At 45.2% G+C, this 23,753-nt stretch overlaps 1 protein-coding gene across 3 annotated transcripts in view; it reads right to left on the bottom strand.

Moving 5' to 3' along the window:
* Positions 1 to 26: 26 nt before the first annotated feature.
* GCHFR (GTP cyclohydrolase I feedback regulator) overlaps positions 27 to 23,753 on the bottom strand; it is a 34,749-nt gene continuing 11,022 nt past the window's right edge. The window contains exons 1-4 of one of the 3 annotated variants that reach the window (XM_045012515.1): positions 19,214 to 19,239; positions 18,899 to 18,929; positions 7,531 to 7,625; positions 27 to 956 (exon numbers count right to left, since the gene is read on the bottom strand). In XM_045012515.1, the coding sequence (XP_044868450.1) occupies positions 833 to 956; positions 7,531 to 7,625; positions 18,899 to 18,929; positions 19,214 to 19,224 (261 nt within the window). In that variant the 5' untranslated portion in view covers positions 19,225 to 19,239 and the 3' untranslated portion in view covers positions 27 to 832. Of the gene's footprint in view, positions 957 to 7,530; positions 7,626 to 18,898; positions 18,930 to 19,213; positions 19,240 to 19,482; positions 19,636 to 23,753 lie in introns of those variants that run through there. The other 2 variants (XM_045012516.1, XM_045012517.1) reach the window with 2 other exon arrangements.

Here is a 23,753-nt window from a genome sequence, read left to right as displayed (position 1 = left end):
AGCCCATGGACAGAAATCACACAGTCTCTTTTTATATTAATTCTTTATTACTTATCAGCTACAGTAGGAACTGATCAGTACAAATCAATCCAGGAATTATATGCAGTTGGTGAGATTACACAGCCAATACCTGAAATATTCACAGGACCTTTCTCCAGTCATGTAATTCTCTAAAGATATTTCAAAGACCATGTTATACACTGGAATGGCAGTCTCAGGGCTGACCAGGACAATGTCTGCTCATGCCAACCGTAATCCCACTTGAGAGTCAATGTTCAAACTGTTCTCAATGCTAAGGGGAGCTTGTTCAAATAGCAAGGACCGGGTCAGTGTCTGGCAGCCTATTCTTACCTTTCAAGGGAGATTGCAACAAGTAGTCTATACTTGACCTACTCTGAGGACTGAGCAGGGGCTGCATTTAAATGGTGGCCTCATGAGCAAGAAGATCAGTGATTAACTTCTCCAGGGGCAAAACCAGGCTAGTGCTTGACTTCACTCACTTACTGAATGGGCAAGATTAACACTTAAAGTTCTGGCATTTCCCAGACTGCCATTCAGACAAATACTTAAGAGGAGCCATCCAATCTCCAAAGGATTCATGCTTGATTTACCCTTAGAATTGAGTGGGCACCTCTGCCTCCCCTTAGAGCTCATCTAATGGCATTGATGGTAGTTTTCCATTATGTGAACTTTTGACTATACAGCACTTCCCTTGAGTGTGCCTGGAAACTGGGACAAAAATGGATTAATTAATGGGAAAGCTCAATGCCAGTCCTGTGCTAGATGATCCACAGCAATGTCTTGTTCAGGTGGAACACTGCAGTCTTCCATGCTACTCCTTGTGGAGACACCAAACCAGGGTCTGGCCCACCCCTGTCATGCTGACCACTCGGTAGCCATATTTCTCCAGCTTGTCCAACACGATACGGGGTGCATCATTCACGTAGTACTCCCAGCTGCAGCCAAAAAACAAGAAAGGAAACAAGATGGGAAGGTCACAATGGATGGAAGAGGCACAGCTTCCCTTGCTAAAGAGACCTTGTGTCTCCAGCAAAATCAAGTTAATCCTATGCAAGACACTGCTGTCGCCACTCTGGGATAGAGCCCACCAAATGTGCAATGTCCTGTTATACTACACTGAGACTAACCACAATTTTCAAACTCTGTGAAGCAAATTTGCCCAGAATTAAAGAGCCACCTAAAATTGGAGTGTAATTGTTCAAAACCACAGTCTGATTGGGTGCCTCAGCCTTTTAGAAGACTGAGCTGTTGAACCAACTCCCACTTGTGCACCGTTGGGGCCTCATCAAAATGAGGAGAATCCCTTTACTGATCTGAAAGAGGAAGCAGCATTTTATGTCTCTTTGAAGGTCTGCTGCAAGGGACTGAAGTAGGTATTGGTTGAAGGCTCCAAAATTGAGTTTCTTAGGCAGCCAGAGTGCAGAAACACTCATAGCCACACCGCCAAAAGGACGGAAGAGTCCTGTTTGAAGGTGAATACATTCTAGGCAGAACTGGTAGTTAAGGTTGCCTGCCCTTTCCCATTCTAAGAGCCTGTTTTCAGTTGCTCATAACTTTGACCATTCAGGCTGAAGCTTTCTATGCTGGGTGTCTGCCTCCGGCTGAATTGCGTTGGCAAGTTTTAGCAAAAAGTATTCAGACATTGCTAAGAAGGACATGAGAAATATACACTGTTTGCTCATGTTAAAAAAAAATCTTAGTTTATGTGAGAAGCTCTGGTGACCCCATGGTTTGCAACCAGGGCTTGAAATTTGTCAGAGGGGAGCCTTTTTCTGTTCTCATGAAGATTCCCAACTTTGGCCCAAGTTATGAGCCTATGAAAAATCTGAGTTCACACTGGCCCAGTAGACATACTAGAGTTTTGCAGCTAAATTCTCTGAAGATTGTCTGCACTGAGCATGCGCCAACCCAGAGCAGAGCAGGACTATCCTTGCAATTGATTCTTTAGGTTGGTCAGGGTAACAGAAGCAAGGAGACTGCTCTCGAATGCAGAGGGGACAAGGACCAGAATGGGGTGGGCGGCGACAGGAGTAGGTTGGGATAAGGAGCCTGTGGGGTGGAGACTGGGAATGAGAAGGGGTGTGTGGGGAGACAGACTGGACAAGGGCCCAGTGGAGACTGGCTTGTTCATCCAAACTCTGCACTGAATGAGGTAGGTATTCTTGGGGAGAGGGGAAGAGTATGATACTGTGATTAGACTGTATAATAATGTATATGCACAAGGGGCTTAATAAAGGTTGGACAGACAACCATAATTCTGGCATTTCCTAACATAAGTACGTGACTTTGCACCCTTAATAATGTTCTTTTACTATAGTTTTTTGGGTGTGATACATACATACACTGATTGGAAAAGCTACCTAGTTATCTGCCAGAATATGACCTTACCAACCAATATGCTGATAATGATTGGAGCTATGGGGTCAGAGTTAAAGCTGTTTGTGGAATCTTAATCATAAGTTTCCTGATTTCTAGACACTAAAAAACCCCCAAAGAAATCCCCAAAGTTGCTAAAGTTGAGGCTGTAAAATATTACTGGAGTGGGGGGGAGGGTATTTTTAAAGTATAATAATGGTGAGATGTGAGAGCTTGCTGAAGACTTCTGTTTATTTCTTCTGACACACTACACTTTGTTATAATTATAGGTGTAGTGTAAAGATATGTATTACAACTGCTTTTGAACTTAATACTTCCCAGAAGAGGCTTTCAACATGCTTTTTCAAGTGTCAATTTAGGCTCACATGTTGAGGTAAGTAAATATTATTCCCATTACACAAGTGAAGGAACTGAGGCAGGGAAGTTTTGTACTTGAGCAAGTTGGTGGTGAGCCAGGATGAGAACCCCAGTTGGATTCCTTGTCCTGTGCCTTAGTCACAAGACCCCTAGTTGTTCAGACAAGAGAAATGTTGTATATGACTTAAGGATTTAGTCATCAGTGTTTGTAACCTGTCTGAAACAGTGTAGACTGGCTGTCAGAATTTACAAATTCCTCCCTTCCAGTTAAAAGCCAGCAGAGAGAAATATAACTTCAGCAGACATCATGAAGAGCTTAAACCCTGAGCTTACCAAGTTCTGGTAACCTCTGATGCATCCTGAAGAATTCACATTAACCACCGAGCCTTCCAACTAGTGACAGGCACTGCAATATGGCATGAATGTGCCAAACTGGGAAATTCTAACCTAAATGATCTGAAGGCTTGAGCTGGAAAAAATTAGTTGTGGTGCTCTTCCAAGCTCAGCCTGCTGGGGACACCAAAATGAAACTCACAGGTGCCTGTGCAGATGTTCAAAATAGGATCACATGTGCTCGGTTGGGCTCCTCCGGTTTGGGATTTGGAGCAGGGCTAGATTAAAAAATAGGCACAATAGACACAGGGTTTGGACTCAGCCTCCCACCGCTGTGGTAAAGGCAGAATCTAAGCTCTCATTTATTTATTTAAAAAAAAAAAAGTGCTATCCTTCATAGTTACAAGAAAAGCCTGGACATGTAACCCACCTGTAACTAATGCAGACACATCTGCTTGTGTCTGCAGACTGCCTCCAGCAGCACAGCAGTCACAAGAAGGAAAGCTGGCCCTACACCTACCACCAAAGATGACCAGACCCCCCACTGGCTGGGAAAGTGGCTTAGATGCCCTGCTGGCAGTGCAGTATTGGCTCTCCCCTTACTGGGGCTCAGATCTCCTCGGCTCCACTCCACAGGTCAGACTGAGGGTGGGAAAAGGTGGTGGTTCTAAAATGAAATGCCACTCACAGTAGATTGTGCAGCTCTGTACACTGTGATCATCCCTCTTTCTTACAGGCAGTGAAATAGTTAATTTTAGTGTTATAATTAGGCACCTGAGTTAACACAAATTCAGGCACAATTCACCTCTCAGAGCTTTTATTTCAGGCTCTCTGCAAACTCAGACCTACATGCATTGGTTTGTGAGTGAGTTGCGGGCTTTTAATAAAATGCTGGTTGTACAACTTAATTATGGAATCACTACTGTGGACCCAGAACACAGTGAAATCCAACCATTGTGAAGCTTCATTTACAATGAGGTAGACAGAAAGTCCTGAGTTGCTGGGAGTTAAGCTTTGCTCTTCCTCTAGTAAAAGTTTCATGTCATTCTAAACAGGTTCTGCTGGGCTAATACCCTTGGAATGCAGCAACTGTCCTCAGCGGGAGTGAGCTGCTGCATTCCAAGGGGGTTATTTTCTTCACACTCCCTGTCTCCTCTTGCTCAACCCCAGCAGTGGGAGGAGGCAGCAGGAAGCTGCTGCTCTTCGCTGTGGCCGTCAAGGATTATCCTGTACCCAAGCCATCCTAACAAATGGGTGGGGTGATAATTAGCTTGCACTATTTACAAAACACCTACTAGCCTGAAGCAGATACAAAATATGAGGGGCAGGAGATGGGTCCTGGGGCCAACTCTCTGGTGGGAAGCCCAGCCCCCCACTGTGGGACAGGAATAGATTCTGGGATTGCTATCAGATACTTTACCTTAGTCATTATTTGCTTTTGCAACTGGTTCTGACTAGGAGGTGTCTTACAAATTTGAAGCTCTTCCCCTAGGAGTTTCTGGTGTTATTCCTTCTTTAAAAACAAACAAACAAACAGAAAACCTGGTGGTGATTGCACCAGTGAGGTAGGGATACATCCACTGCTTTACCGTAAGCCTCCTTTTTTCAGGGGTCCTCTTCCCCATGCATTACTCGACTGTGTGCCCCTGTTCATAGCCCTGTGGCAGCAGCACAAAAAACTGGATTTCTTGACAATGTCATTGCCACCTAGTGGTTTTGAATAACAGCATGAAACTGATTAGAGATTTGTAAATTCCACTCTGTTGCCACTAATTAAGCTAAACTATGGGGCAGAAGAGGCACTAGAACTGTGTCTTCAAATGCAGGAAGACAGCACTGCACTGATTTATGTTTGGAAGGCTCTCTTCAACCACAAGGACTAGAACTTTTTCTTCCTCAACTGAGAATTTAAGTTCTGTAGGGGTAGATAACTTAGGCCTCCATTTGCCAGGGTGATGAGTGAGCAAGGAGTTTTGCAAAGCTCTGATAACTAAAGTTTCAGGATACAGGGGGAAATGAGTAGGGTTCCTTCTGTGTAATTAATGCTGTGGGGTTTTTTTCTCCTCCACCACTCAAAGATGGAGGTGGACTCCAGTCAGCAGAGAGATCTAATAGCTACTCCTCCACTGTTTTAATTATTTTTTTCAAAGAGAAATAAGCAGATCAAGTAAGAATGGATTTTGGATGCAAACAACATGTCAAACACAAGTTACACTAAAGTGGAAGGTGGTGTCAAAACCAATGCAAGCAGCAAAATAATAGGCAGGGATCTAGAGGAACTAGAACTACGGACAGAAAACAGCATTAAAAATTCCAGTTGGAAAAATACAAACTAATATGTTGGGGGGGGGGGGGTAATTGGAAATTCACTGCCCACTGAAGTCAATGGAAAGGCTCCTATTGATTTCCATGGTCACTGGTTCAGGCACTCAAAAGGGACACCTGGACAACAGCAATGCAGAGAGTGGCTAAATGATGTCAGCTTGCAGTGGACTCTAGCAGCAAAAGAGGCCAGGAACCAAAGGAAGCCAGGAAGTGAGTCATTCTTGATGCAGCTCTGGTGAAACTGCACCTGGATTATTGTGTTCAGTTCTGGGCACCTGAGTACCAGAAATATTAATGACTGGCAGGAGTTCAGATAACAGCAACAAAATGATTAGGGGGCTGGCTAAGGGATTGAATCATGAGGAAAGATTAAAAAGCGAACTCTGTCTAGCTTGGTTGAGCTAGGAGAAGGAAGGTGTGCACCATGATAAGCGATGTGTGTCTGACAAAGTGGGTATTCACCCACGAAAGCTTATGCTCCAATACGTCTGTTAGTCTATAAATTGCCACAGGACACTCTGTTGCTTTTTAAAGATATTTGGAGACTGTAAACAGCAAGGACATTAGGGTGGTAAAATGGGAACATCCCTACAGAAAAAGGAAAGACGTAAGCTTAGCATCAAGAAATGCTTCCTGGCAATGAGATATAATAGTACTGTATACGGTGACTAGCTGCAGCAGCATCCTGGGTAAGTCACTTCGCTCCTCTGTGCCTCAATTTCTACTACTAACATCCTGGGGAAAGAGACACTATGGCTATGTCTACACTGCAGTAAAATACCTACGGCTGACCTGTGTCAGCTGACTCGGGATTGCAAGGCACAGGCAGCAGAGTTGTAAAACTGCAGTTTAGAGATTTAGGCTTGAGGTAGAGCCAAACTCTGAAACCCTCCCCCATTGTGGGGTCCCAGAGCCCAGGCTCCAGCCCAAGCCCAAATTTCTTCACTGCAGTTTTCTAGCCCAGCAGCCTGAGTCAGCTGACATGGGCCAGCTGCAGGTGTTTTATTGCAGTGTAGACATAGCCTTGCTGATCTTTGAGACTGACAGATGAAAAATGCAATATAAATATTATTTGCAGTGTAGCTGTAACCATGTTGGTCCCAGGATATTAGAGAGACAAAGTGAGTGAGGTCATATCTTTTATTGGACCAACTTCTGTGGGTGGAAGGGACAAGCTTTTGAGCTTCACAGAGCTCTTCTCTGTCGTGGGCCCTTTCCACCAATAAAAGGTATTACATTGCTACCTTGCCTCTCTCATATAAATATTGTTTTTGTTGTTGTTTGTTTTAAACAGGAAACTAAGAGGCAGTGCAAACTTTATACAGGGCTAACAGCTAAGCAGAGTTCCCAAGTTCTAATCCGAATTCTGCTGCTAGTTTGCTAGGTGGCCTTTGGTAAGTCACTTAGGTGCCTAAACACCTTTAAAAATCTGACCCTAAATCCCAATGATTTCAGTGGGAGTTAGGCACCTAAATACATTAAAAATACCTGACATGTAACCCTATGTGCCTCAGTTTCTCCATCTGCAAAGAGCAGGTCAAATTAACTGGAAAGCTTTGCAAAGCAGCCCCTTTACGGATAAAGTCTATTAACTGAGAGTCATGCTGATGACCCTGTTCTTTTGAGGAAAGAAACTGGACATAAAGGGATCTTTGGATCCACTGCAATGGTTGTTGAAAGACAGGCTTCAGAGTAGCAGCCTCACTGACAGAAACACCAGTTTCATTACAGTACACTACTACATCTGTCTTAATGAGACAAACTGGAGGGGCATTAATGGGCCATTTCACCTCGGGCCACTTCACCTTGAATGGTCCCTTGAAATATGTGTTTACTTATGCCAAACAATCTGTGCCATCTTGTATTTAGCTGTGACACTCTGAGTACCTTTCCCAGACCCGAAGAGGAGCCCTGTGTAAGCTCGAAAACTTGTCTCTATCACGAAGAGAAGATGGTCCAATAAAAAATATTACCTCACCCACCTTGTCTCTTCAATGAGAAACTTCAGGAGTGAGAAAAGAAAACTGCCTGTGCTAGATAGAGGGAGCAGTAACTGACAAAGGATTGGAGATGGTGAGGAGGAGGAAGCAGAGAGAGAAGTAGCACAGAAATACTTACAAATGGTTCCCCAGCACGTTCCTCTTAATGGCACCCAGGTAATCCATCAGATGTTGATCAGAATGTTCATCTCCAACCATTGTGGGTCCAACTTCCTGCAGAAGGAAATTTAAAATTCAGCAGATTGAAGAAAAAAATGCCATAGTCCGTGCATTTCTTCATCCCAACTTTCAAAGGACAGGTTAAACAGAAGAAATAAAAAGCCCAAAGAGCAAACCCTGGCAGTGTGAGGGAGGGTATGTTGCCCACCCACATCCACGAGAAATGTGAGACTTTGTGGGGGAAGCTTATTTCTTGCACTTGTTTGCCAAGTTACATTCCTGCTTCCAGGATCACAAGCAGCACATCTAGGAAGGAAAACTACTGTGAAGGAGATGGAGAGGAGAATCTATTGTAGGTAAGCAGGAGAGATCATGTTTACTGGAAACCTCTTTGTTCTCTAAAGCCTGGTCTACACTACAAAGTTTGGTCAACATAAGCCACGTTGTGTTGACCTAATAATGTATGTGTCTACGCTTAAATTTGTCTCCCACCAATATAAGTGCCCCCTTATAGCGACACAGTAACATCGCTTCCCCGAGTGGCACTGAGCCATGGTTGATGTACTGAGATCAATGCACTGCCACTGAAGACATTGCATTACTATGTCGACCTTAACAGTCCTCCAGCAGCTGTCGCAGAATGCCCGACACTGACTGCTGTGGTCATAATTGTGAGATCCACTGCCCGGGGGTCACAGAGACCAGAAGGCCCCCGCCCCCTTTTAAAGCCCTGCAAATTTTTGAAATGCCTTTTCCTGATTGTCCTGCTTGGCGAGCACACCTCTAGTTGCTCTCCATTGTTGTGTGCAACCACCTAGCTGACCATGCTAGCTATGCGCTCCAGCTTGGAGTAAACAGGAGATATTGGATCTTCGAGGCTTGTGGGAAGAGTTTGTGTGTGCAAGCACAGCTATGGATCAGCTGTAGAAATGTGGACATCTACGAGCAGATTGCACGAGAGATGCAGAAGGGTACAGCAGGGATAAGCAGCAGTGCTGTGGGAAAGAGAAGGAACTGTGGCAGGCATATCGGAAGGGCTAGGGAGGCCAGCAGTCAATCCAGTGGAGAGCCTCAGACCTGCTGCTTTTACAAAGGCTGCATGACATGCTTGGCAGAGACCCCACCACCACCTTACAAACCACCATGGAAACCTCTGAGGAGCCCAAGTCACAGTCCCTGGCATGAACAGCAAGGACGAGTAGAAGGTGGAGGAGGATGGGGGACATGTGACCAGAGGGTCCAACTATGCCGTGATCCAGCACCCGTTTGATACTCCATTGCAGCTCAGTCAATCCTGGCCGTTGAACATAGGCGAGCCCAATGCAGGGGAAGGAATCTCAGGTAAGTGTAATTGTATTTCCCCTCACGATGTACAGATAGCACCCCAAACTTAACAGGACACAAACTATCAACTGTTCATTAATTTACTCATACTAGAAGAGGTATAGGTACAACAGAGGTAGAGTTATCTGCTTGTCATTCCCCTGTAGTGTCCCTTGCTTATGTCCCTTGAATCTTCCTGAGAGATCTCAATGAAACTTCCATGGAGGTACTCTGCAATCCTCTGCCAAAGGTTTCCAGAGATGGCAACCTTATTGCTCCCTCTGTGGTAGGACACTTTCCCACGCCAGTCAGTGCTAATTTCAGCAGGCCCCATTACAGCATGCAGGGCAATGGCATGTGGGCCTGGACAGCTTCCGGACATCAGCAGCAGCTGTGCTCTCTGTGACTTTGTTACCCTCAGGAGTGAGATCTCAGCTAAAATCATCACCGCCTGTGGGAAATGGTGCCAGTATTCAGTGCTCTTGGCCTACACTCAGTTTCATGCAACCAAGCAATTGCCGGCTCATTTTCCTCACTTCTAGCAGGCCATAGTCAATATCACTGGTGCTCTGAGTGGCACCGTGCACAAGCATTCCAAAGCAGAAATGTCAGCAAGCATGTCTGGTTTAATACTTTAGGGGACCAAAAGAAGGGAGTTCTGAACCTTAACTTTTACCTTCCATCGTGACTATACTGACACCAGTGCCTTCTGTGTTTTATCAGCAGCTGCGCATATTGCAGACTGTATGGAGAAGAAAGGTCCAGGAGTCCCAGCAGGAAAAGGAGAGGGAGATGCACCAGGACATAACAGGGCTTCTCCAGCAGCAAGCCCAAATGCTGCAAACTCTTGTGGACCTACAGGTTTACCAATCCTGAGCTCCCCTCCTTTTGCAGTCCCTGGAGCGCTCCATTGCAGCACCTCCCTATTCCCCCCCTCGACACATGGCATCGGGGGGCCACGTCCCTATTCTATCCAGGGGGACATTAAGGACAACTACAGCTTCACACCTACTGACCTGTGAGAGCCACGGCTGCTGTATGTATAGGTAAAATGGACATTGCAGTTCTTTCCCCTTGGTAAGTTCTGTTCCACTAATTTATTTTATTAAGTTTTCAATGTATTTGCTTTTAAATTGCACAGATTTTTCTTTGTTACTGAATAAAATGTATTATTTGGAATACAATTCATCTTTATTGGTTCACAATATATGCTGCAGAGTGCCTAGCACCCCCTTACTTGATACTTATAGGCTTAGTAACAGTGTAATAATCATAAATGTACGGCAAACACCACAAAATTACTTGATGCATTGTCAGTGTTATATTCACAGATGTACACCAAGCACCACACAATTCCTAACAGGCCCCAAAACAGCAGGCCAGGTAGAGCACAGTACATGACAGCCCATTACTGTGTCTCACTGTTAAAGTGCTCTTTCAATGCCTCCCTGAGCCATAAAGCTCCATATTGAGCTCTTCTAATAGCCCTTGTGTCTGGCTGTTCAAACTTGGCAAATGGCTGCTCCATCTCCACCCCAGCAACTTTTCCCCCTTTGCTTCACAAATATTATGCAGGATGCAGAAGGCAGCTATAGTCATTGGGATGCTTTTTTCACTGAGATCTAATCTTACGAATAAAAAGTGCCAGCATCCCTTCAATCTACCAAAGTTTATTCAACTGTCATTCTGCATCTGCTGAGCTGGTAGCTGAATCTTTTCCTGGTGCTGCCGAGGTGGCTAGTGTACAGCTTCATGAGCCAGACGTAGGCCGGGTCCCCCAGTACCACTATTGGAATTTCTTTCTTGACTGGTGGATTATTACTGACAATGTTGAAAGTCCCTGCTTGTAGCTTTCTGAACAGTCCTGTCTTCTTAAAGATGGGAGTGTCATGTACCTTCCCTGACTAGCCAACACTGATGTTGGTGAAGCATCCCCGGTGATCCACCTACACTTGCATAACCATAGAAAAGTAGCTCTTTCTCTTTTTTATGTATTCTGTGGCAAGGTGGTCTGGTGCTAAAATAGGGAAGTGTGCACCGTCTACTGCTCTACCGCAGTTTGGGAACCCCATAGCTGCAAATCCATCCACTATGTCCTGCACATTGCCAAGAGTCACAGTCCTGTATAGCAGGAGATGATTAATGGCCCTGCACACTCGCATGACAATAGCCCCCACAGTGAATTTTCTAATTCCAAAATGATTTCCCACTGACTGGTAGCAATTGAGCATTGCAAGCTTCCACAGTGTGATCACCATTCATTTCTCCAGTGCAGCTCCCATTTCAATGTCCCTGAGCTGGAGGGCTGGGGCAAGGCTCAACATACAGATCCAGGAATGTGGAACTGTGCAACCGAAAGTTCTGCAGTCAGTGCTTGTCATCCCAAGCCTACATTACAATGTGATCTCACCAGTCAGTGCTCATTTCTCGGGCCAAGAACGGGCACTCCTCTATCTGCAGCTGCTTTGTGAATGCCACCAACAACCTTGAATTGGTTCTTGCTATGTCCCACAGCAATCTGACCTCCAGGCAATCGTCATGTTCCCTGCTGATTTGGTTATTCTTGCAGCTCTGCTAATACTGGAGGATCGTGCATCCTGTGCTTGAACATGTATGACAATAGTGCAGAGCTGTGCAGACTCCATGCTTCTGTCCCAGATGGCGGACAGCGAGGAGCATGGTGCAGGTTCGTGGACTTTTTAAAAAGGTATGAAAATTTTGGGATATAGATGACATTATGGGATGGAGACAGTTGCATGCTGGGAAGTTGACCCCTGGTTCCCAGTCACCCCTTTGTGACTTGTTTCTGCCCCACCACACATTGCCAAAACTTCCCAAAAAACAGTGCACTGGATGGTGGCAGGATGCATAGTGGGATACCTATCCATGGTGCAGCGCACTGTATATTGACAAAAGCCCTCCTGGTGAGTACATGCACCGCCAACACAAGGAGTCAAGGATGCATACGCACAAGCAATATACTAACTGTGGAGGCTTTATGCCAATGTAACTTATGTTGACCAAAGTTTGTAGTGTAGACACTCAGGGTATGCCTACACTGCAATTAAAAACCCGTGACTGGCTCATGCCAGCTGACCCGGGCTCGCAGGACTCAGGCAATTTAATTGCAGTGTAGATGTTTGGGCTCAGGCTGGTGCCTAGACCCTAGGACCCTGCGAAGTGGGAGAGTCCCAGAGCTCAGGCTGCAGCCCTAGCCCAAACATCTACACCACAATTAAACAGCCCCTTAACACAAGCTCCGAGAGGCAAGGGTCAGCCAGTGTTTGGCTACTGATGTTGTTTGCCCACTTAAGCACTTCCTACAGGACACAGGAGCTGCCTCCTCTCACAATGGGAATGTGTGCCTTAGGCATATTGCTCTAGCAGAGCCCTCTGCTGGCTGAACAAGGAGAGGTGCTGATGGGGTTCCAAAAAGATCCTTCTTCCAGAGGAATTCTCTAGCAGATAAATGTGGTTTCATGAAATGAGAGGAAGATGCTGGTGACCATCTCTGGGAATAACCAGGTACAGAGAAATACCAATGAAATGTAAAGTGATTGTTGGCATGTACCCTTTAAAGCAAAGAAAAGCAAATGGGATGGAGGTAGGAAGACAGAAGTGCAAGTCATCTGAGTATTTACATTGTGCCATGTATATCCCAACTGCTTGTATTAAAGAGCATTTACACAGTGCTGCAAATGTGTCATTTTACAGAACATTCTCTGCCCCAAAGAACTTCCAAAACCAAGGTCCTAATTATACTGTAATGTATAAGGTTGGGGGGCTAGGTTAAAACATGGTAGCCTTGGATACAATCAGAACACGAGTCAGCCTTACAACATGGATGAGACCAAACCATGTTTTTACCTTGTTCCTGAATTATACTGTGGCTCTGGGCTTTTGCATGGCCGTTACCAGACTATACTGATTACGGTTAAAACAATTAGTTCCCATTTACACTTAAGAATGAACTGTGTTTTAACTATGTCTGGGGACAACAGTCTTGTAACAGAGTCCTCCAATATAATAGAAATTACAAGGCTAACAGGAACTAAAGATAACACACAGGACAACAGTACAGGTAAGGGGGAGAGGAGAGTGCATTTGATGAGGAAAGGAGGACTGGAGAACAAGGCCCCTCAAACACCTAATACTCTGCCTGTCTATAGCACTTCCAGACACAGAACTCAGAATGCTTTACGGGCATTAATTTTTTAATCTTCACAACACGTGTGAGGTAGTCAATTATCACCCCTACTCAGGGTGGACTGATTTAAATCAAGGCAATTTAAATCAGATTTAAATCATCAAGTGGAAAGCCTTGATTTAAATAACTGATTTTAATAAACTTCCATTTGTGCTTCAGTTATTTTCTAAAGAAAGGTGCATTCTCATTCATTGATATAACCATTAAAACATAAAATCATAGGACTGGAAGGAACCTCGAGAGGTCATCTTGTCCAGTCCCCTGCACTCATGGCAGGACAAGCATTATCTAGAGACCATCCCTGAAAGGTGTTTATCTAACCTGCTCTGAAAAATCTCCAAATCTCACATGTTGATTTATAACTAAATAGAGCCTTTACACTGGATTTGTTACATCTTTTTGCTACCTTGGAGAGTACACTATAATTACAGACATTTATACAAGCAATTATATACCTTAATATTTTCAGATTCTTATTTATTAATTGTACATTTTTAGTATGTTTGAAAATGGTGAATGACATTTCTTTTATTTACAAGAGAATTAACTTTTTGCTCATGATTTGTGTCATGCTACGTTAGTGTGGTAACTGGAATTTAAACACACAACAGCATATGCCATTTATTTTTATTAAGCAAAATAAGCCCTTAATACAGTATATGAACTATTGTGCCATACTTATGAAGCTTGATTGCAAAAGTTGGATGTTTTCCGCTGATTCTTTATATTAAAAAACAATATTTAACTGAAGGTTTCTGATATAAGCTCATGGATTCAGCACATTTAACTTTTATGTAAATATTGAGACACTATCATAAGTTTTGTATTTTGTATTAAATTCAGATTTCATTTTAAACTGGTTTATTTTTAAAAAGAAAAAATTATTTAAAGTTAAAAAATCCAATTTAAGTTTAAAAAAATTCTATTTTTTTATTTTTTCAACAAAAAAAAATATTTGTATCCACCTTGGCCCGATTTTTACAGAAACTGAGGTACAGTGTCTAAGTGACATGTGTGAAGCCACAGAGTGAGAATCCAGTAATCCTGGCTCCTTTATCCCCTATTTGACAGAGCACTATCAACTGCTACAACTGGCATGGAGGTCGGGTGCTGTATCCAAGAGGGGTCTCCCCCACATGTTCTGGAACCTAGTACAGCCATCACCAGACCGTAGGCACAAAAATGCAATAGTTAAAAACTCATTTTAACTACTTAGACTTAGCTAAAAAGAGCATGAGGGTAATATTGACATTGGGTCAAAGGATTTTACTGCCCCAGGCAAACAGGAAATGTTTGCTCTTTCTCATCACGGATCAATTACATTTCTGGCCGGCTGTATGGTAGAGCTGGCAGTGGATAGAAAGTAGCAGCAGAAAGTAGTCTTCTCTGGAGCCAGCAAGGTTGAAGGAGCAAGAAAATATGATGATTTTGTTTTTACAAGAGAGATGAATGTAGAATGTAGAAGTACAAACTCAGGGCCTGATCTTGCTCCTACTGAAGTCAATGGCAGTTTTTCCATTTTTCCCTTAACTTCATAGACGGCAAGTTATATGGGCCTGTGGTGCCCGTACGCCACCAATATTCAGGAAGGTGGGCCCAGCTCCACCAATGTTTAGGGTTATATTTTCAGAGCCCTCCTGTCCATAGGATGGACCGGGGCAACCGCCCCAGGCCCCGCGCTTTGGGGGGTCCTGTGCTTCAGGGGGATGCGGGGTCCAGGACGGCCTGGGGAGTTAGCAGTGGGCCTGGCGCCAGCAGCAGCAAGCGACCCAGAAAGCTCCACTCTGCCTCACCTCTTCCCGTCCCTGCTCTGCCCTGCCCCCATTCCACCCCTTTCCCCAAAGCCCCGGACCCTCTCTTCCTGCCCCCACTCCACCCCCATCCGACCCCTTCCCCCAAGGCCCCGCCCCACCCCACCTCTTTCTGGCTTCCGCCCCCTCCACCGAGCAACGCCGGGGCAGGCGGGGCAGAGCAGGCTGGGGCCGGGTCACTTGCTGCTGCTGCCAGTGCCAGGTCCCCTGCTTACCACCCAGACCACCTTGGACCCTGCATCTCCCTGAAGCGTGGGGTCCCCAAAGCGCAGGGCCCAGGGTGATTGCCCCCAGTCTGTCCTATGTATGGGACGGCTCTGCTTGGACCCATTCTGGACACCACTAAAAATTATACAAACATGGCGCCCTAGCTGTCTCTCAGGTCTAGTCTACACTAGAAAAGGTTTGCTGATATAGCTATACTGGTATACTCTCCTAGCGTAGATGCAGCTTGTAGCTGGCAAAAGAGTGCTTTGGCTGCTATCGCTTATACCTCTGCTTTGAATGGAATAAGCCATAGTGCCAAAAGCACTTGTTTGCCAGTATAACTGCATCTACACTAGGATATAAAAGTATGTAAAAAAACACACACCCCTCTCTAACAGACATTACTATACTGGCAAGTTTTAAGTGTAGACCTGGCCTTAGTGCCAGAGAAGACAGGGGTTATGCCAAGGAAATAGCAAGGCCTGTGAACAGGAAGGAACAGAGCCTGGAGACCCTGTATTGATTTCCACTAACTAACCTTAGGGACACATCACGTATGTGCTGTTCCTGGAATGTGCGCTCAAGGTGATGGTGGGCAAGGGCACAATTATGCAAGCCTATGTTACAGAAGCAAACAAACTAGCAACCCGAAGCAGTGCACCTTGACCTACTACTGGCTTAGCAATGAAATTACCGGACAGTAGAGGCAACTAAGTCCAGTGCAGTGGCAGCATGACTTACATACAGGACTATGGGAACACAGCACAGCAACAATAGCAGAGGACCTGTGCATAGCCAGCCAGGCCAATGGAACCTCTGGTAGGGAGGGGTTATTAATATGAGGTCAGTCCTCTGCCCCATAGTTCTCATCCATTAACACAGCAACTGTGACAATGCATGTTTCTTAACTCAACAAAGCCTCTATAATAAGAGCAGAGCTCTAGCACTAGATAGTACACCTCTACCTCGATATAACGCTGTCCTCAGGAGCCAAAAAAATCTTACTGCGTTATAGGTGAAACCGCATTATATCGAACTTGCTTTGATCCACCGTAGTGCGCAGCCCCGCCCCTTGGAGCGCTGCTTTACCACGTTATATCTGAATTCGTATTATATCGGGTCGCATTATATCGAGGTGAGGTGTACTTAAAGCAATTCACTAACCGTTCTGTTCACTAATATTTAAAAAACAAATCAAACACACATTTTAGACAGTTGTGTGACACACAGAGTCATTCCATCCATGGCAGGGAAACCTTAGTTCTGCAACCAAGGGATAAACTGCATTTTTTAAATATACATTATTTTGAGCACCTCACCTACATCCTGGCCAGTCATCTCAGCTGGACCTATTTTCCAACATTCCAAACCAGCAGCTTCCAAAAAGCTACTGCACGAAGAACAAAAATCTGGCACAGCAAAGGCAGCCATGCCCCCCTCCTTCTGGCCATTGCCAATGTGGACCAGGTGAAAGCAGGATTTTTTTTTTTTAAACGTACGTTAGCCCACTACTGATTTCAGCTGTTGTTTCACTTGTGGACCAATGACAATTTTAAGCTCTTTCTATAACATTTGCTATATCCCACTGAAGCGCTGAGATCCCAAACTCTCCAATGACACACCAGAGGACCCAATCCTGCAATTGGATCCACTGGAGTGGACCTCTGTGCCATGCAGAGACCCATTGATTCCAAGGGAACTCTAAGACGGGACAGGAGTTTGCCCACAGCGATCCAACTGCAGGATTGAGGCCAGTATTTGTAACTAGCTCTGAGGATTTATGAACTGTAGACATGAACACTGTGAGTATGTGACACACACACATTCATTTTCCTACCATCCAAAGCTTATCTGTGGTAGCTAAGGCAACCTGGCCATGCAGACACAGAGAGATGAAAATCCCGTACCAATAAAACTTTTTAAAGCACTGGAAATAGCAAGTATTATATTGAATTATAAACAAGATGAGATGGTGTGTGGCTATTTGGGATCATTTACATAACCTGTGAAGGGTTAAAGCATCTACCCCGAACCCATTCCAGTAAACAGGAAAGTCTTTATTCCACTACACACCATCATGTTTTCTCGCTGTATATAACATACACACATAGTTTCAGGAAGGTGTGTAATAGGAGCAGTTCTTCCACTACCTGAGTTTGTATTTTTTTACAGAACTCCTGACCGGGGGTTAATTTGTTTGTTTCACAGTCAAGTTCTTCCTATTACAAAAATCACATCCTCATATTCTGGACTTCAGTCAAAATTTACAAGTCTCCCCTTTAAAAAATAAAGAAAATAAAACAACTTTTGCCTGCTATTTAGACTTTATGCAGACAGCACCTGAAACTCTGTTAGCAATCACTGTGTTTCCTGACCTATGTGAACCTATATTTTTGTCCTGTATATGACTAGATTAGACAAGCAGGCTATAGGCTAGTTGGGAGTGGCCAGAGCACAACTTTCACATCCTGTTCCACAGTAGCTATGCTGTAACTATGCTAGCAACCATATTTAAACATGGTTTCAACTGTATTGTTGCATGTTCAACATGCGTAACCTGGTCAGACTTCCTATTTCCCTCGGTAGGGCCATCAGGCAGAGGAGCGGAGGCAGGACTATTTGCAGGGAATGGTGAAAATCGATGGTGAAGGCGGCCACATATGTGCTGGTTTGTTGGATGGCAGGACAATTCCTTCCCAGACACACTCAGGCTACGTCTACACTACCCGCCGTATCGGCGGGTAGCGATCGATTTTTCAGGGATCGATATATCGCGTCTCATCTAGATGCGATATATCGATCCCCGAACGCGCTTCTATCGATTCCGGAACTCCACCGCCGCGAACGGCGGTGGCGTCGTCGACATGGAGAGCCCCGGACATCGATCCCGCGCCGTGAGGACGGGTAAGTTATCGATATAAGATACTTCGACTTCAGCTACGTTATTCACGTAGCTGAAGTTGCGTATCTTATATCGATTTTTCCCCTTAGTGTAGACCAGGCCTCAGGCTCTTACCACTAGTTTCCTTTTGCCTCCAGAAATTACCTCTGAGGTATGGACTATGTTTCTTCCTATTCAGTCAGAGCCCTTTAAGGGCTTGCCAACACTAGACTTTTGTAACTGATTGCCAGTTAACTCAGGGTACAGAAGTCTAGCATAGACATACCCTGAATAATGCCTATATGAGACACCTAGAAAAGGGAGAGGAGAGTCCGTTGGGGTTTTTCCTCTCCAAGTTCCAGTCAGTGCCCCAGAGACAGTTATCTGGCTAAGTGCAAGACTCTTTAAGTGTAAACCATGTATCATGGGAAAGGGGAGGGAACTTATCAAGCTCGGTACAAGTGTCAAAACACAACCAGGTAACACATGCCAGGATCTACCTGACAGCAAAGAGGAGAAGAGTCAAGGACTATATTAACTGCACAAGTAGGCAACAGTATAGCACACCCCTATTGGAGGATGGAAAGTCAGCCATCACTCAGCTGTTTGTAGAAAGTATCTACACAGCTGGACAACAGTACTGTACATTGCACTCCTGGAATTGGGGGTGAGATGGGAATCAACCATCATCCAGCTGTTTGCAAAAACACTATTTACCTCCAAAGCTGGGCAGCAGTATCTCAGTACTACAGGCGCAATTCAGATGTCATCCAGCTGTTTTTAAAATGCACTAAAATCTCTGTACAGCTAGGTAACGGTACTATACATGGCACTTTGGAATTAAATTGGGGGGAAGGAATCAGATGTCACCCAGATGTTTGCAAAGGTACTAAGTTACCTGCACAGCTGGACAGTAGTACATCGCACCCCTAGAGAGGGAAATCAAGTGTCATCCAGCTGTTTGTAAATTCAAACACAAACAAATCGTCAAGCCTGGATTTTATACCCACTGCCAGCACCTGACATAAACAAAACCATGCACTGGAAATAAACCAGGCAGAAACATCAATGCACGTTAATGAGAAGCAGCTGCCACCAGGGACAAGCGTCGGATCAGGAGAGAGCGAGAGCCGCGATCCCCTCCGGAGTGCATCTGGCGCCCCGCGCAGCCCGCTTGGTGCTGCCACAAACCCCGAGTGAAGCCAGAACTCGCCCTGCTGCCATGATTCAAACCACGGAAGTCGTTCCCAGCCCTGCCCCTCTACGCCTGTATTTCTCAATAATCTCCAGCTCCCTCCCTTCCTGGGGACGCGAGAACTGCTACAGGCTGGGCTTCTCCGGAGGGGGAAGGAAGGGCTCGGTCCGGATCCCGTTAAGCCAGGCACTCGCATGCCCGCTAGGAAGGCGGAACAACGGCCCCGGTGGGAGAGGGGTGCAGGCAGGCGGAGCGTCCTGCGACATGCACCCGCCGCGCACACTCACCATGCGGATCTGCGTGCTGATGAGAACGTAGGGCATGATCCCGGCACCAAGGCGGAGTCTGCTGCCCACCGCTCCTGCTCTGAGTCTGGCTCTGCCTCCAGCCCCGGCTTAGCCTCCCACACGTGACATCCTGGCCAGCCGCGGCCACACCCCCGCCTGGGGCAGCCTATGGCCCGAGGGGACTGGGCGCACCTTAGCGGTGGGAGCCGCGAGGGCCATTACCTTTCCCCGCGCGCTGCCGGGGACTCTCCCAGGGCTTGCTGCGCTCAGTGCCTGGCTGCAAAGGCAGCAGGCGGTACCTGAGCGAGCCTCGCAGGGGCGTTGGCGGGGGGGCTGCGTAGTGTGTTGCTGCCAAGCTGGGGCACTACACGACGGAGTCTCCAAAGGGCATGGGGGAGCCTGGTCGCGTCTGCGGAGAAGACCTAAAAGCAGAGGGCAGGGTGGACGGCAGCCCAGGCAGGCCAGAGAGGTCACGGGGAGTCAGTCCATGGAAAGTTTTGAAACTCGGGGGCTGTCTTGCATTGGATACAGAGCTAGTTAGGGAGCTGGTGTAGCTAGAGAAGGCGGGGGCCCTGCTTGGGGAGGCTTGATTTATTGTATTTTCCCCTTTCTATTTGCATCCACCAAAGGGAACCAGAAAAAAACAACAGTCATCCATCAAATCACTGAACTTGGTGCAAATGTCAACCTGCCAAGGCTGCCTCTCTAGGGATATCCTCCCATCAACCTCTAGGCACACTATCAACAGGACTGTAACAAGACCCTTCCCTCTCTTTGCTCCAAACTGGGCCGTAACACTAGTTCTAAAGGAGGAATTAAATCTTGACTCAAAAGCAGGTATAGACCTGAACACCAGACAGTCTCAGGAGTTGTTCAAGTGCCTCCTGCTAACAGCCCCAATGGACTTAACAGAACTTAACTGCAACAGTCCTCTGGAAAATAAAAGGAAGGGAAACAGAAGATGGAGCTAAAATATTCACCTCTGTAGAAGCAGCAAAGAATCCTGTGGCACCTTATAGACTAACAGACGTTTTGCAGCATGAGCTTTCGTGGGTGAATACCCACTTCTTCGGATGCAAGGGAAGAAGCCTTGCATCCGAAGAAGTGGGTATTCACCCACGAAAGCCCATTCACCTCTGTGTAAATCAGAGTATCATGATTTCCTTAGCAAAGAAGCTGGAGTGATATTGCATCCAGTGCAACCTTAGAAGTGTGTAATGCTGGTTAAGGAGTAAGCCCCGGAGATGCAATAATATTAATAATAATTGATTGATTTGAGACGATGATTAGAATGCAGGATCAGAGCCAGGATATCTGGGTTCTATTTCTAACTCTGCCACTGCCTCATCATGTTGCTTAGGTAAGTCACTCCACCTCTCTTTGCCCAGCTGTTTAAAAAAAAAAGCTAATATTTACCCACCTCAGAGGGTTTTCATTTACTTCAGTTTTGTAAACTTTGGAATCTCCAGCTGAAACTAAGTAAGCAAATGTCAGTTAAACACCTACAAAGTCAGCAGTTTGGTCTTTCTGGTGTTTAAACGCTAACTGTTTTGCTAAGTAATAGGTCCTGAGTGTGTTAAATCAATAGTCCAAATTCACTCTGGATGTACACCAGGGTTTAATTTGATCCAATAGATTTCTCCCCCACTCCAAAAATTGTAAAATTCCAGGGGGTGGGGAGGTATGAAGGGAGACTCAGGAAACAATTGGAATTAGTGGGAGAGGCTGGGCATATTATAGGCTTCTGTCCCATGATGCAGGTGAAGTCATTAACCTTCAACACCCAGCCTAACACTTTAAATGCTTGGGACAGTAATAGACAGAACCACTGAACTCAGCAGGTATCAGAGGGGTAGCCGTGTTAGTCTGGTTCTGTAGAAGCAGCAAAGAATCCTGTGGCACCTTATAGACTAACAGATGTTTTTGCAGCATGAGCTTTCGTGGGTGAATACCGAAGAAGTGGGTATTCACCCACGAAAGCTCATGCTGCAAAAACATCTGTTAGTCTATAAGGTGCCACAGGATTCTGAACTCAGCAGAAAAGTATCCTGGGGAATGGATGAATTGGTTATGGAAGAGGGCACAGTGGTAACTAGGCATGTAAATATATGGCTTTATTTTAAGCACACCTGTCTCTCACTTGAGGCCCTGATTCAGAACAGTACTTAAGTACAAGACACTGGGACTTAAGCATATGCTTGAGTGCTTTCCTGAATCAGGGTTGAAATGTGCACAGCCAATACTTCAGCATAGGGTAACCAGACAGCAAATGTGAAAAATCGGGATGGGGGGTTTGGGGGGTAATAGGAGCCTATATAAGAAAAAGACCCAAAAATGGGGACTGTCCCTATGAAATCGGGACATCTGGTCACCCTACTTCAGCATGAGGCTAGGGAAAGGGATGCTGCTGGAAGTAGTGTGTTTGGATGAAATTTTAAATAGAAGCCTTGATTACTTGCAGTTATGAACAACCTCATGACCCTATTTGCAAGAACAGGGATGTAAGCCTTGGCCACTTTCTAATTTGGTCAGTAGTACTTTGAAACATACAGTCTGAAGAGAAACCAGAGGAAGGATGGCCCAGTGACTGAGGCACTAGCCTGGGACTCTGGAGAACAGGGTTCCATTTGCTGTTCTGCCACAGCCTTATTGCTGCGTGACCTTGGGCAAGTCACCTAACCTCTCTGTGCCCCAGTTCCCCATCTGTAAAATGGGGATAGTAGCACTTCCCTACCTGCCAAGGCTGCTCCCAGCAAGTGTATATTGTCTTCTTTGTGTATGTAACTGCCTATTCATTTATTTAAGTAGTGTGTTGCTTGTTTGGGGGATTTTCTGGGGGGAGGGGGTTTCTGATTTTTATGGGGAGGGGTTGAATTTTCCACTGGAAAGTGTGCAACTGGGAGCCAATCACAATCTGCCAAAAAAAAAAAAAAGCTTGAAAAGACTGCTTACTACATCCTTTTTTGTCCTTTGGTTTTTGGGTTCCTCCTGGCTCACCTAAGATTAGATAGACAATATTTTGTCCTTCCAACATTCCCACTGCAATTCCAACTAAGGTAGTTGTTTTCTGGTGCACTATCTCAAGTTTTTGTGTAGTGTCACTGGTTAAGCATGGCTACTGCATTCTCCCTCAGAAGTGACTGCATTTCTGTGCTGGGTGAGTGATCCCGATATCAACAATCCCTAAAGTATTTTAGGAGATCACTCTGTTTGAAAGGTGCCCTAGACCTTGTACTAACCTTCTTTGATTTCTGCAGGAGCTTCAACACACACATTTCCGTTGACTTTGATAACGCCTCATGTCTATGATTGCATTGTCTCCTGGTGACCTCTCTCCAATATTAGCTCACAGCTGCAGAATGTAATAGAAATTTGAAATCCATGTCCAGCTTCCAAACCCAGATCTTTAACAAACATTAATAAAAATCTAGGCAAGGATTCTTATTATATGGCAGGCTGCCACGTTCTAACTAGTCATCTTGGCTCATGTAATTCTCTCTTTTTTTATTATTATTTTGTAAAGAGAATTACATGCTGGATTTTCATATTTAGTTTCCTGTTCAGATCCTGAATCTGTAAGGGAGTCCAAGTTTTCCACACATTGGTAGCGTGAGAGTCAGCTGTAAACCTCAGTATGCTATATCTCAGGGGTACCATTCATCACCAGAAAGCAACTCATTGGTATTACCATTTGACACTACCTCCAAGTGCACTTAGTCATTGTCAAACATAGAACTGCTTGCCCAGGATAGAAACAGGGCCCACTGGGGGCTGTTTGCTTTGGGTCTTTCCATGTAATTCATGTAGAAGATGGATAAAGGTTATTTGGCTCTATTATAGATCACAGCTTTGTTGCTCACAATACAACAGGCAAGGAGCATATGAATAGGTTCATTTTTCTATTCCAGCTGCAGCAGCTTTCTCTAAATAATGCTTTCTTCTCTCTATAGCACCCACTTAAATTCCTTGCCTGCAGTATTATTAATTGGATGTAGAGCAACACCTTACAGTAAATGCCCCATGAATCTGGCTTTTGCTGCTTAAAGGCAAATTGTACTGTAAAATATTATTGGCTATTCTAATTACAGCAGCTGATTGCAAGAGTAAATCACAAAACGTTTCTGTTTAAAAAGTATCAAATATTTTAATAGCTTGCTTAACAAACAAGTAGCTACCATCTAGAGTCTGAGGATGGAAAGCAGAACATGGGAAATGTAGCTCTGTTAGTTTGCATGGAAAGCAGGGGATTTTCAAAGCTGTTGTAAGAAATT

Source organism: Mauremys mutica, chromosome 4, assembly GCF_020497125.1.
Source record: "Mauremys mutica isolate MM-2020 ecotype Southern chromosome 4, ASM2049712v1, whole genome shotgun sequence".
Lineage (NCBI taxonomy): Eukaryota > Metazoa > Chordata > Testudines > Geoemydidae > Mauremys > Mauremys mutica.
The sequence above is the reverse complement of the archived record's forward strand: the minus strand, read 5'-3'. Positions and strand labels throughout refer to the sequence as shown.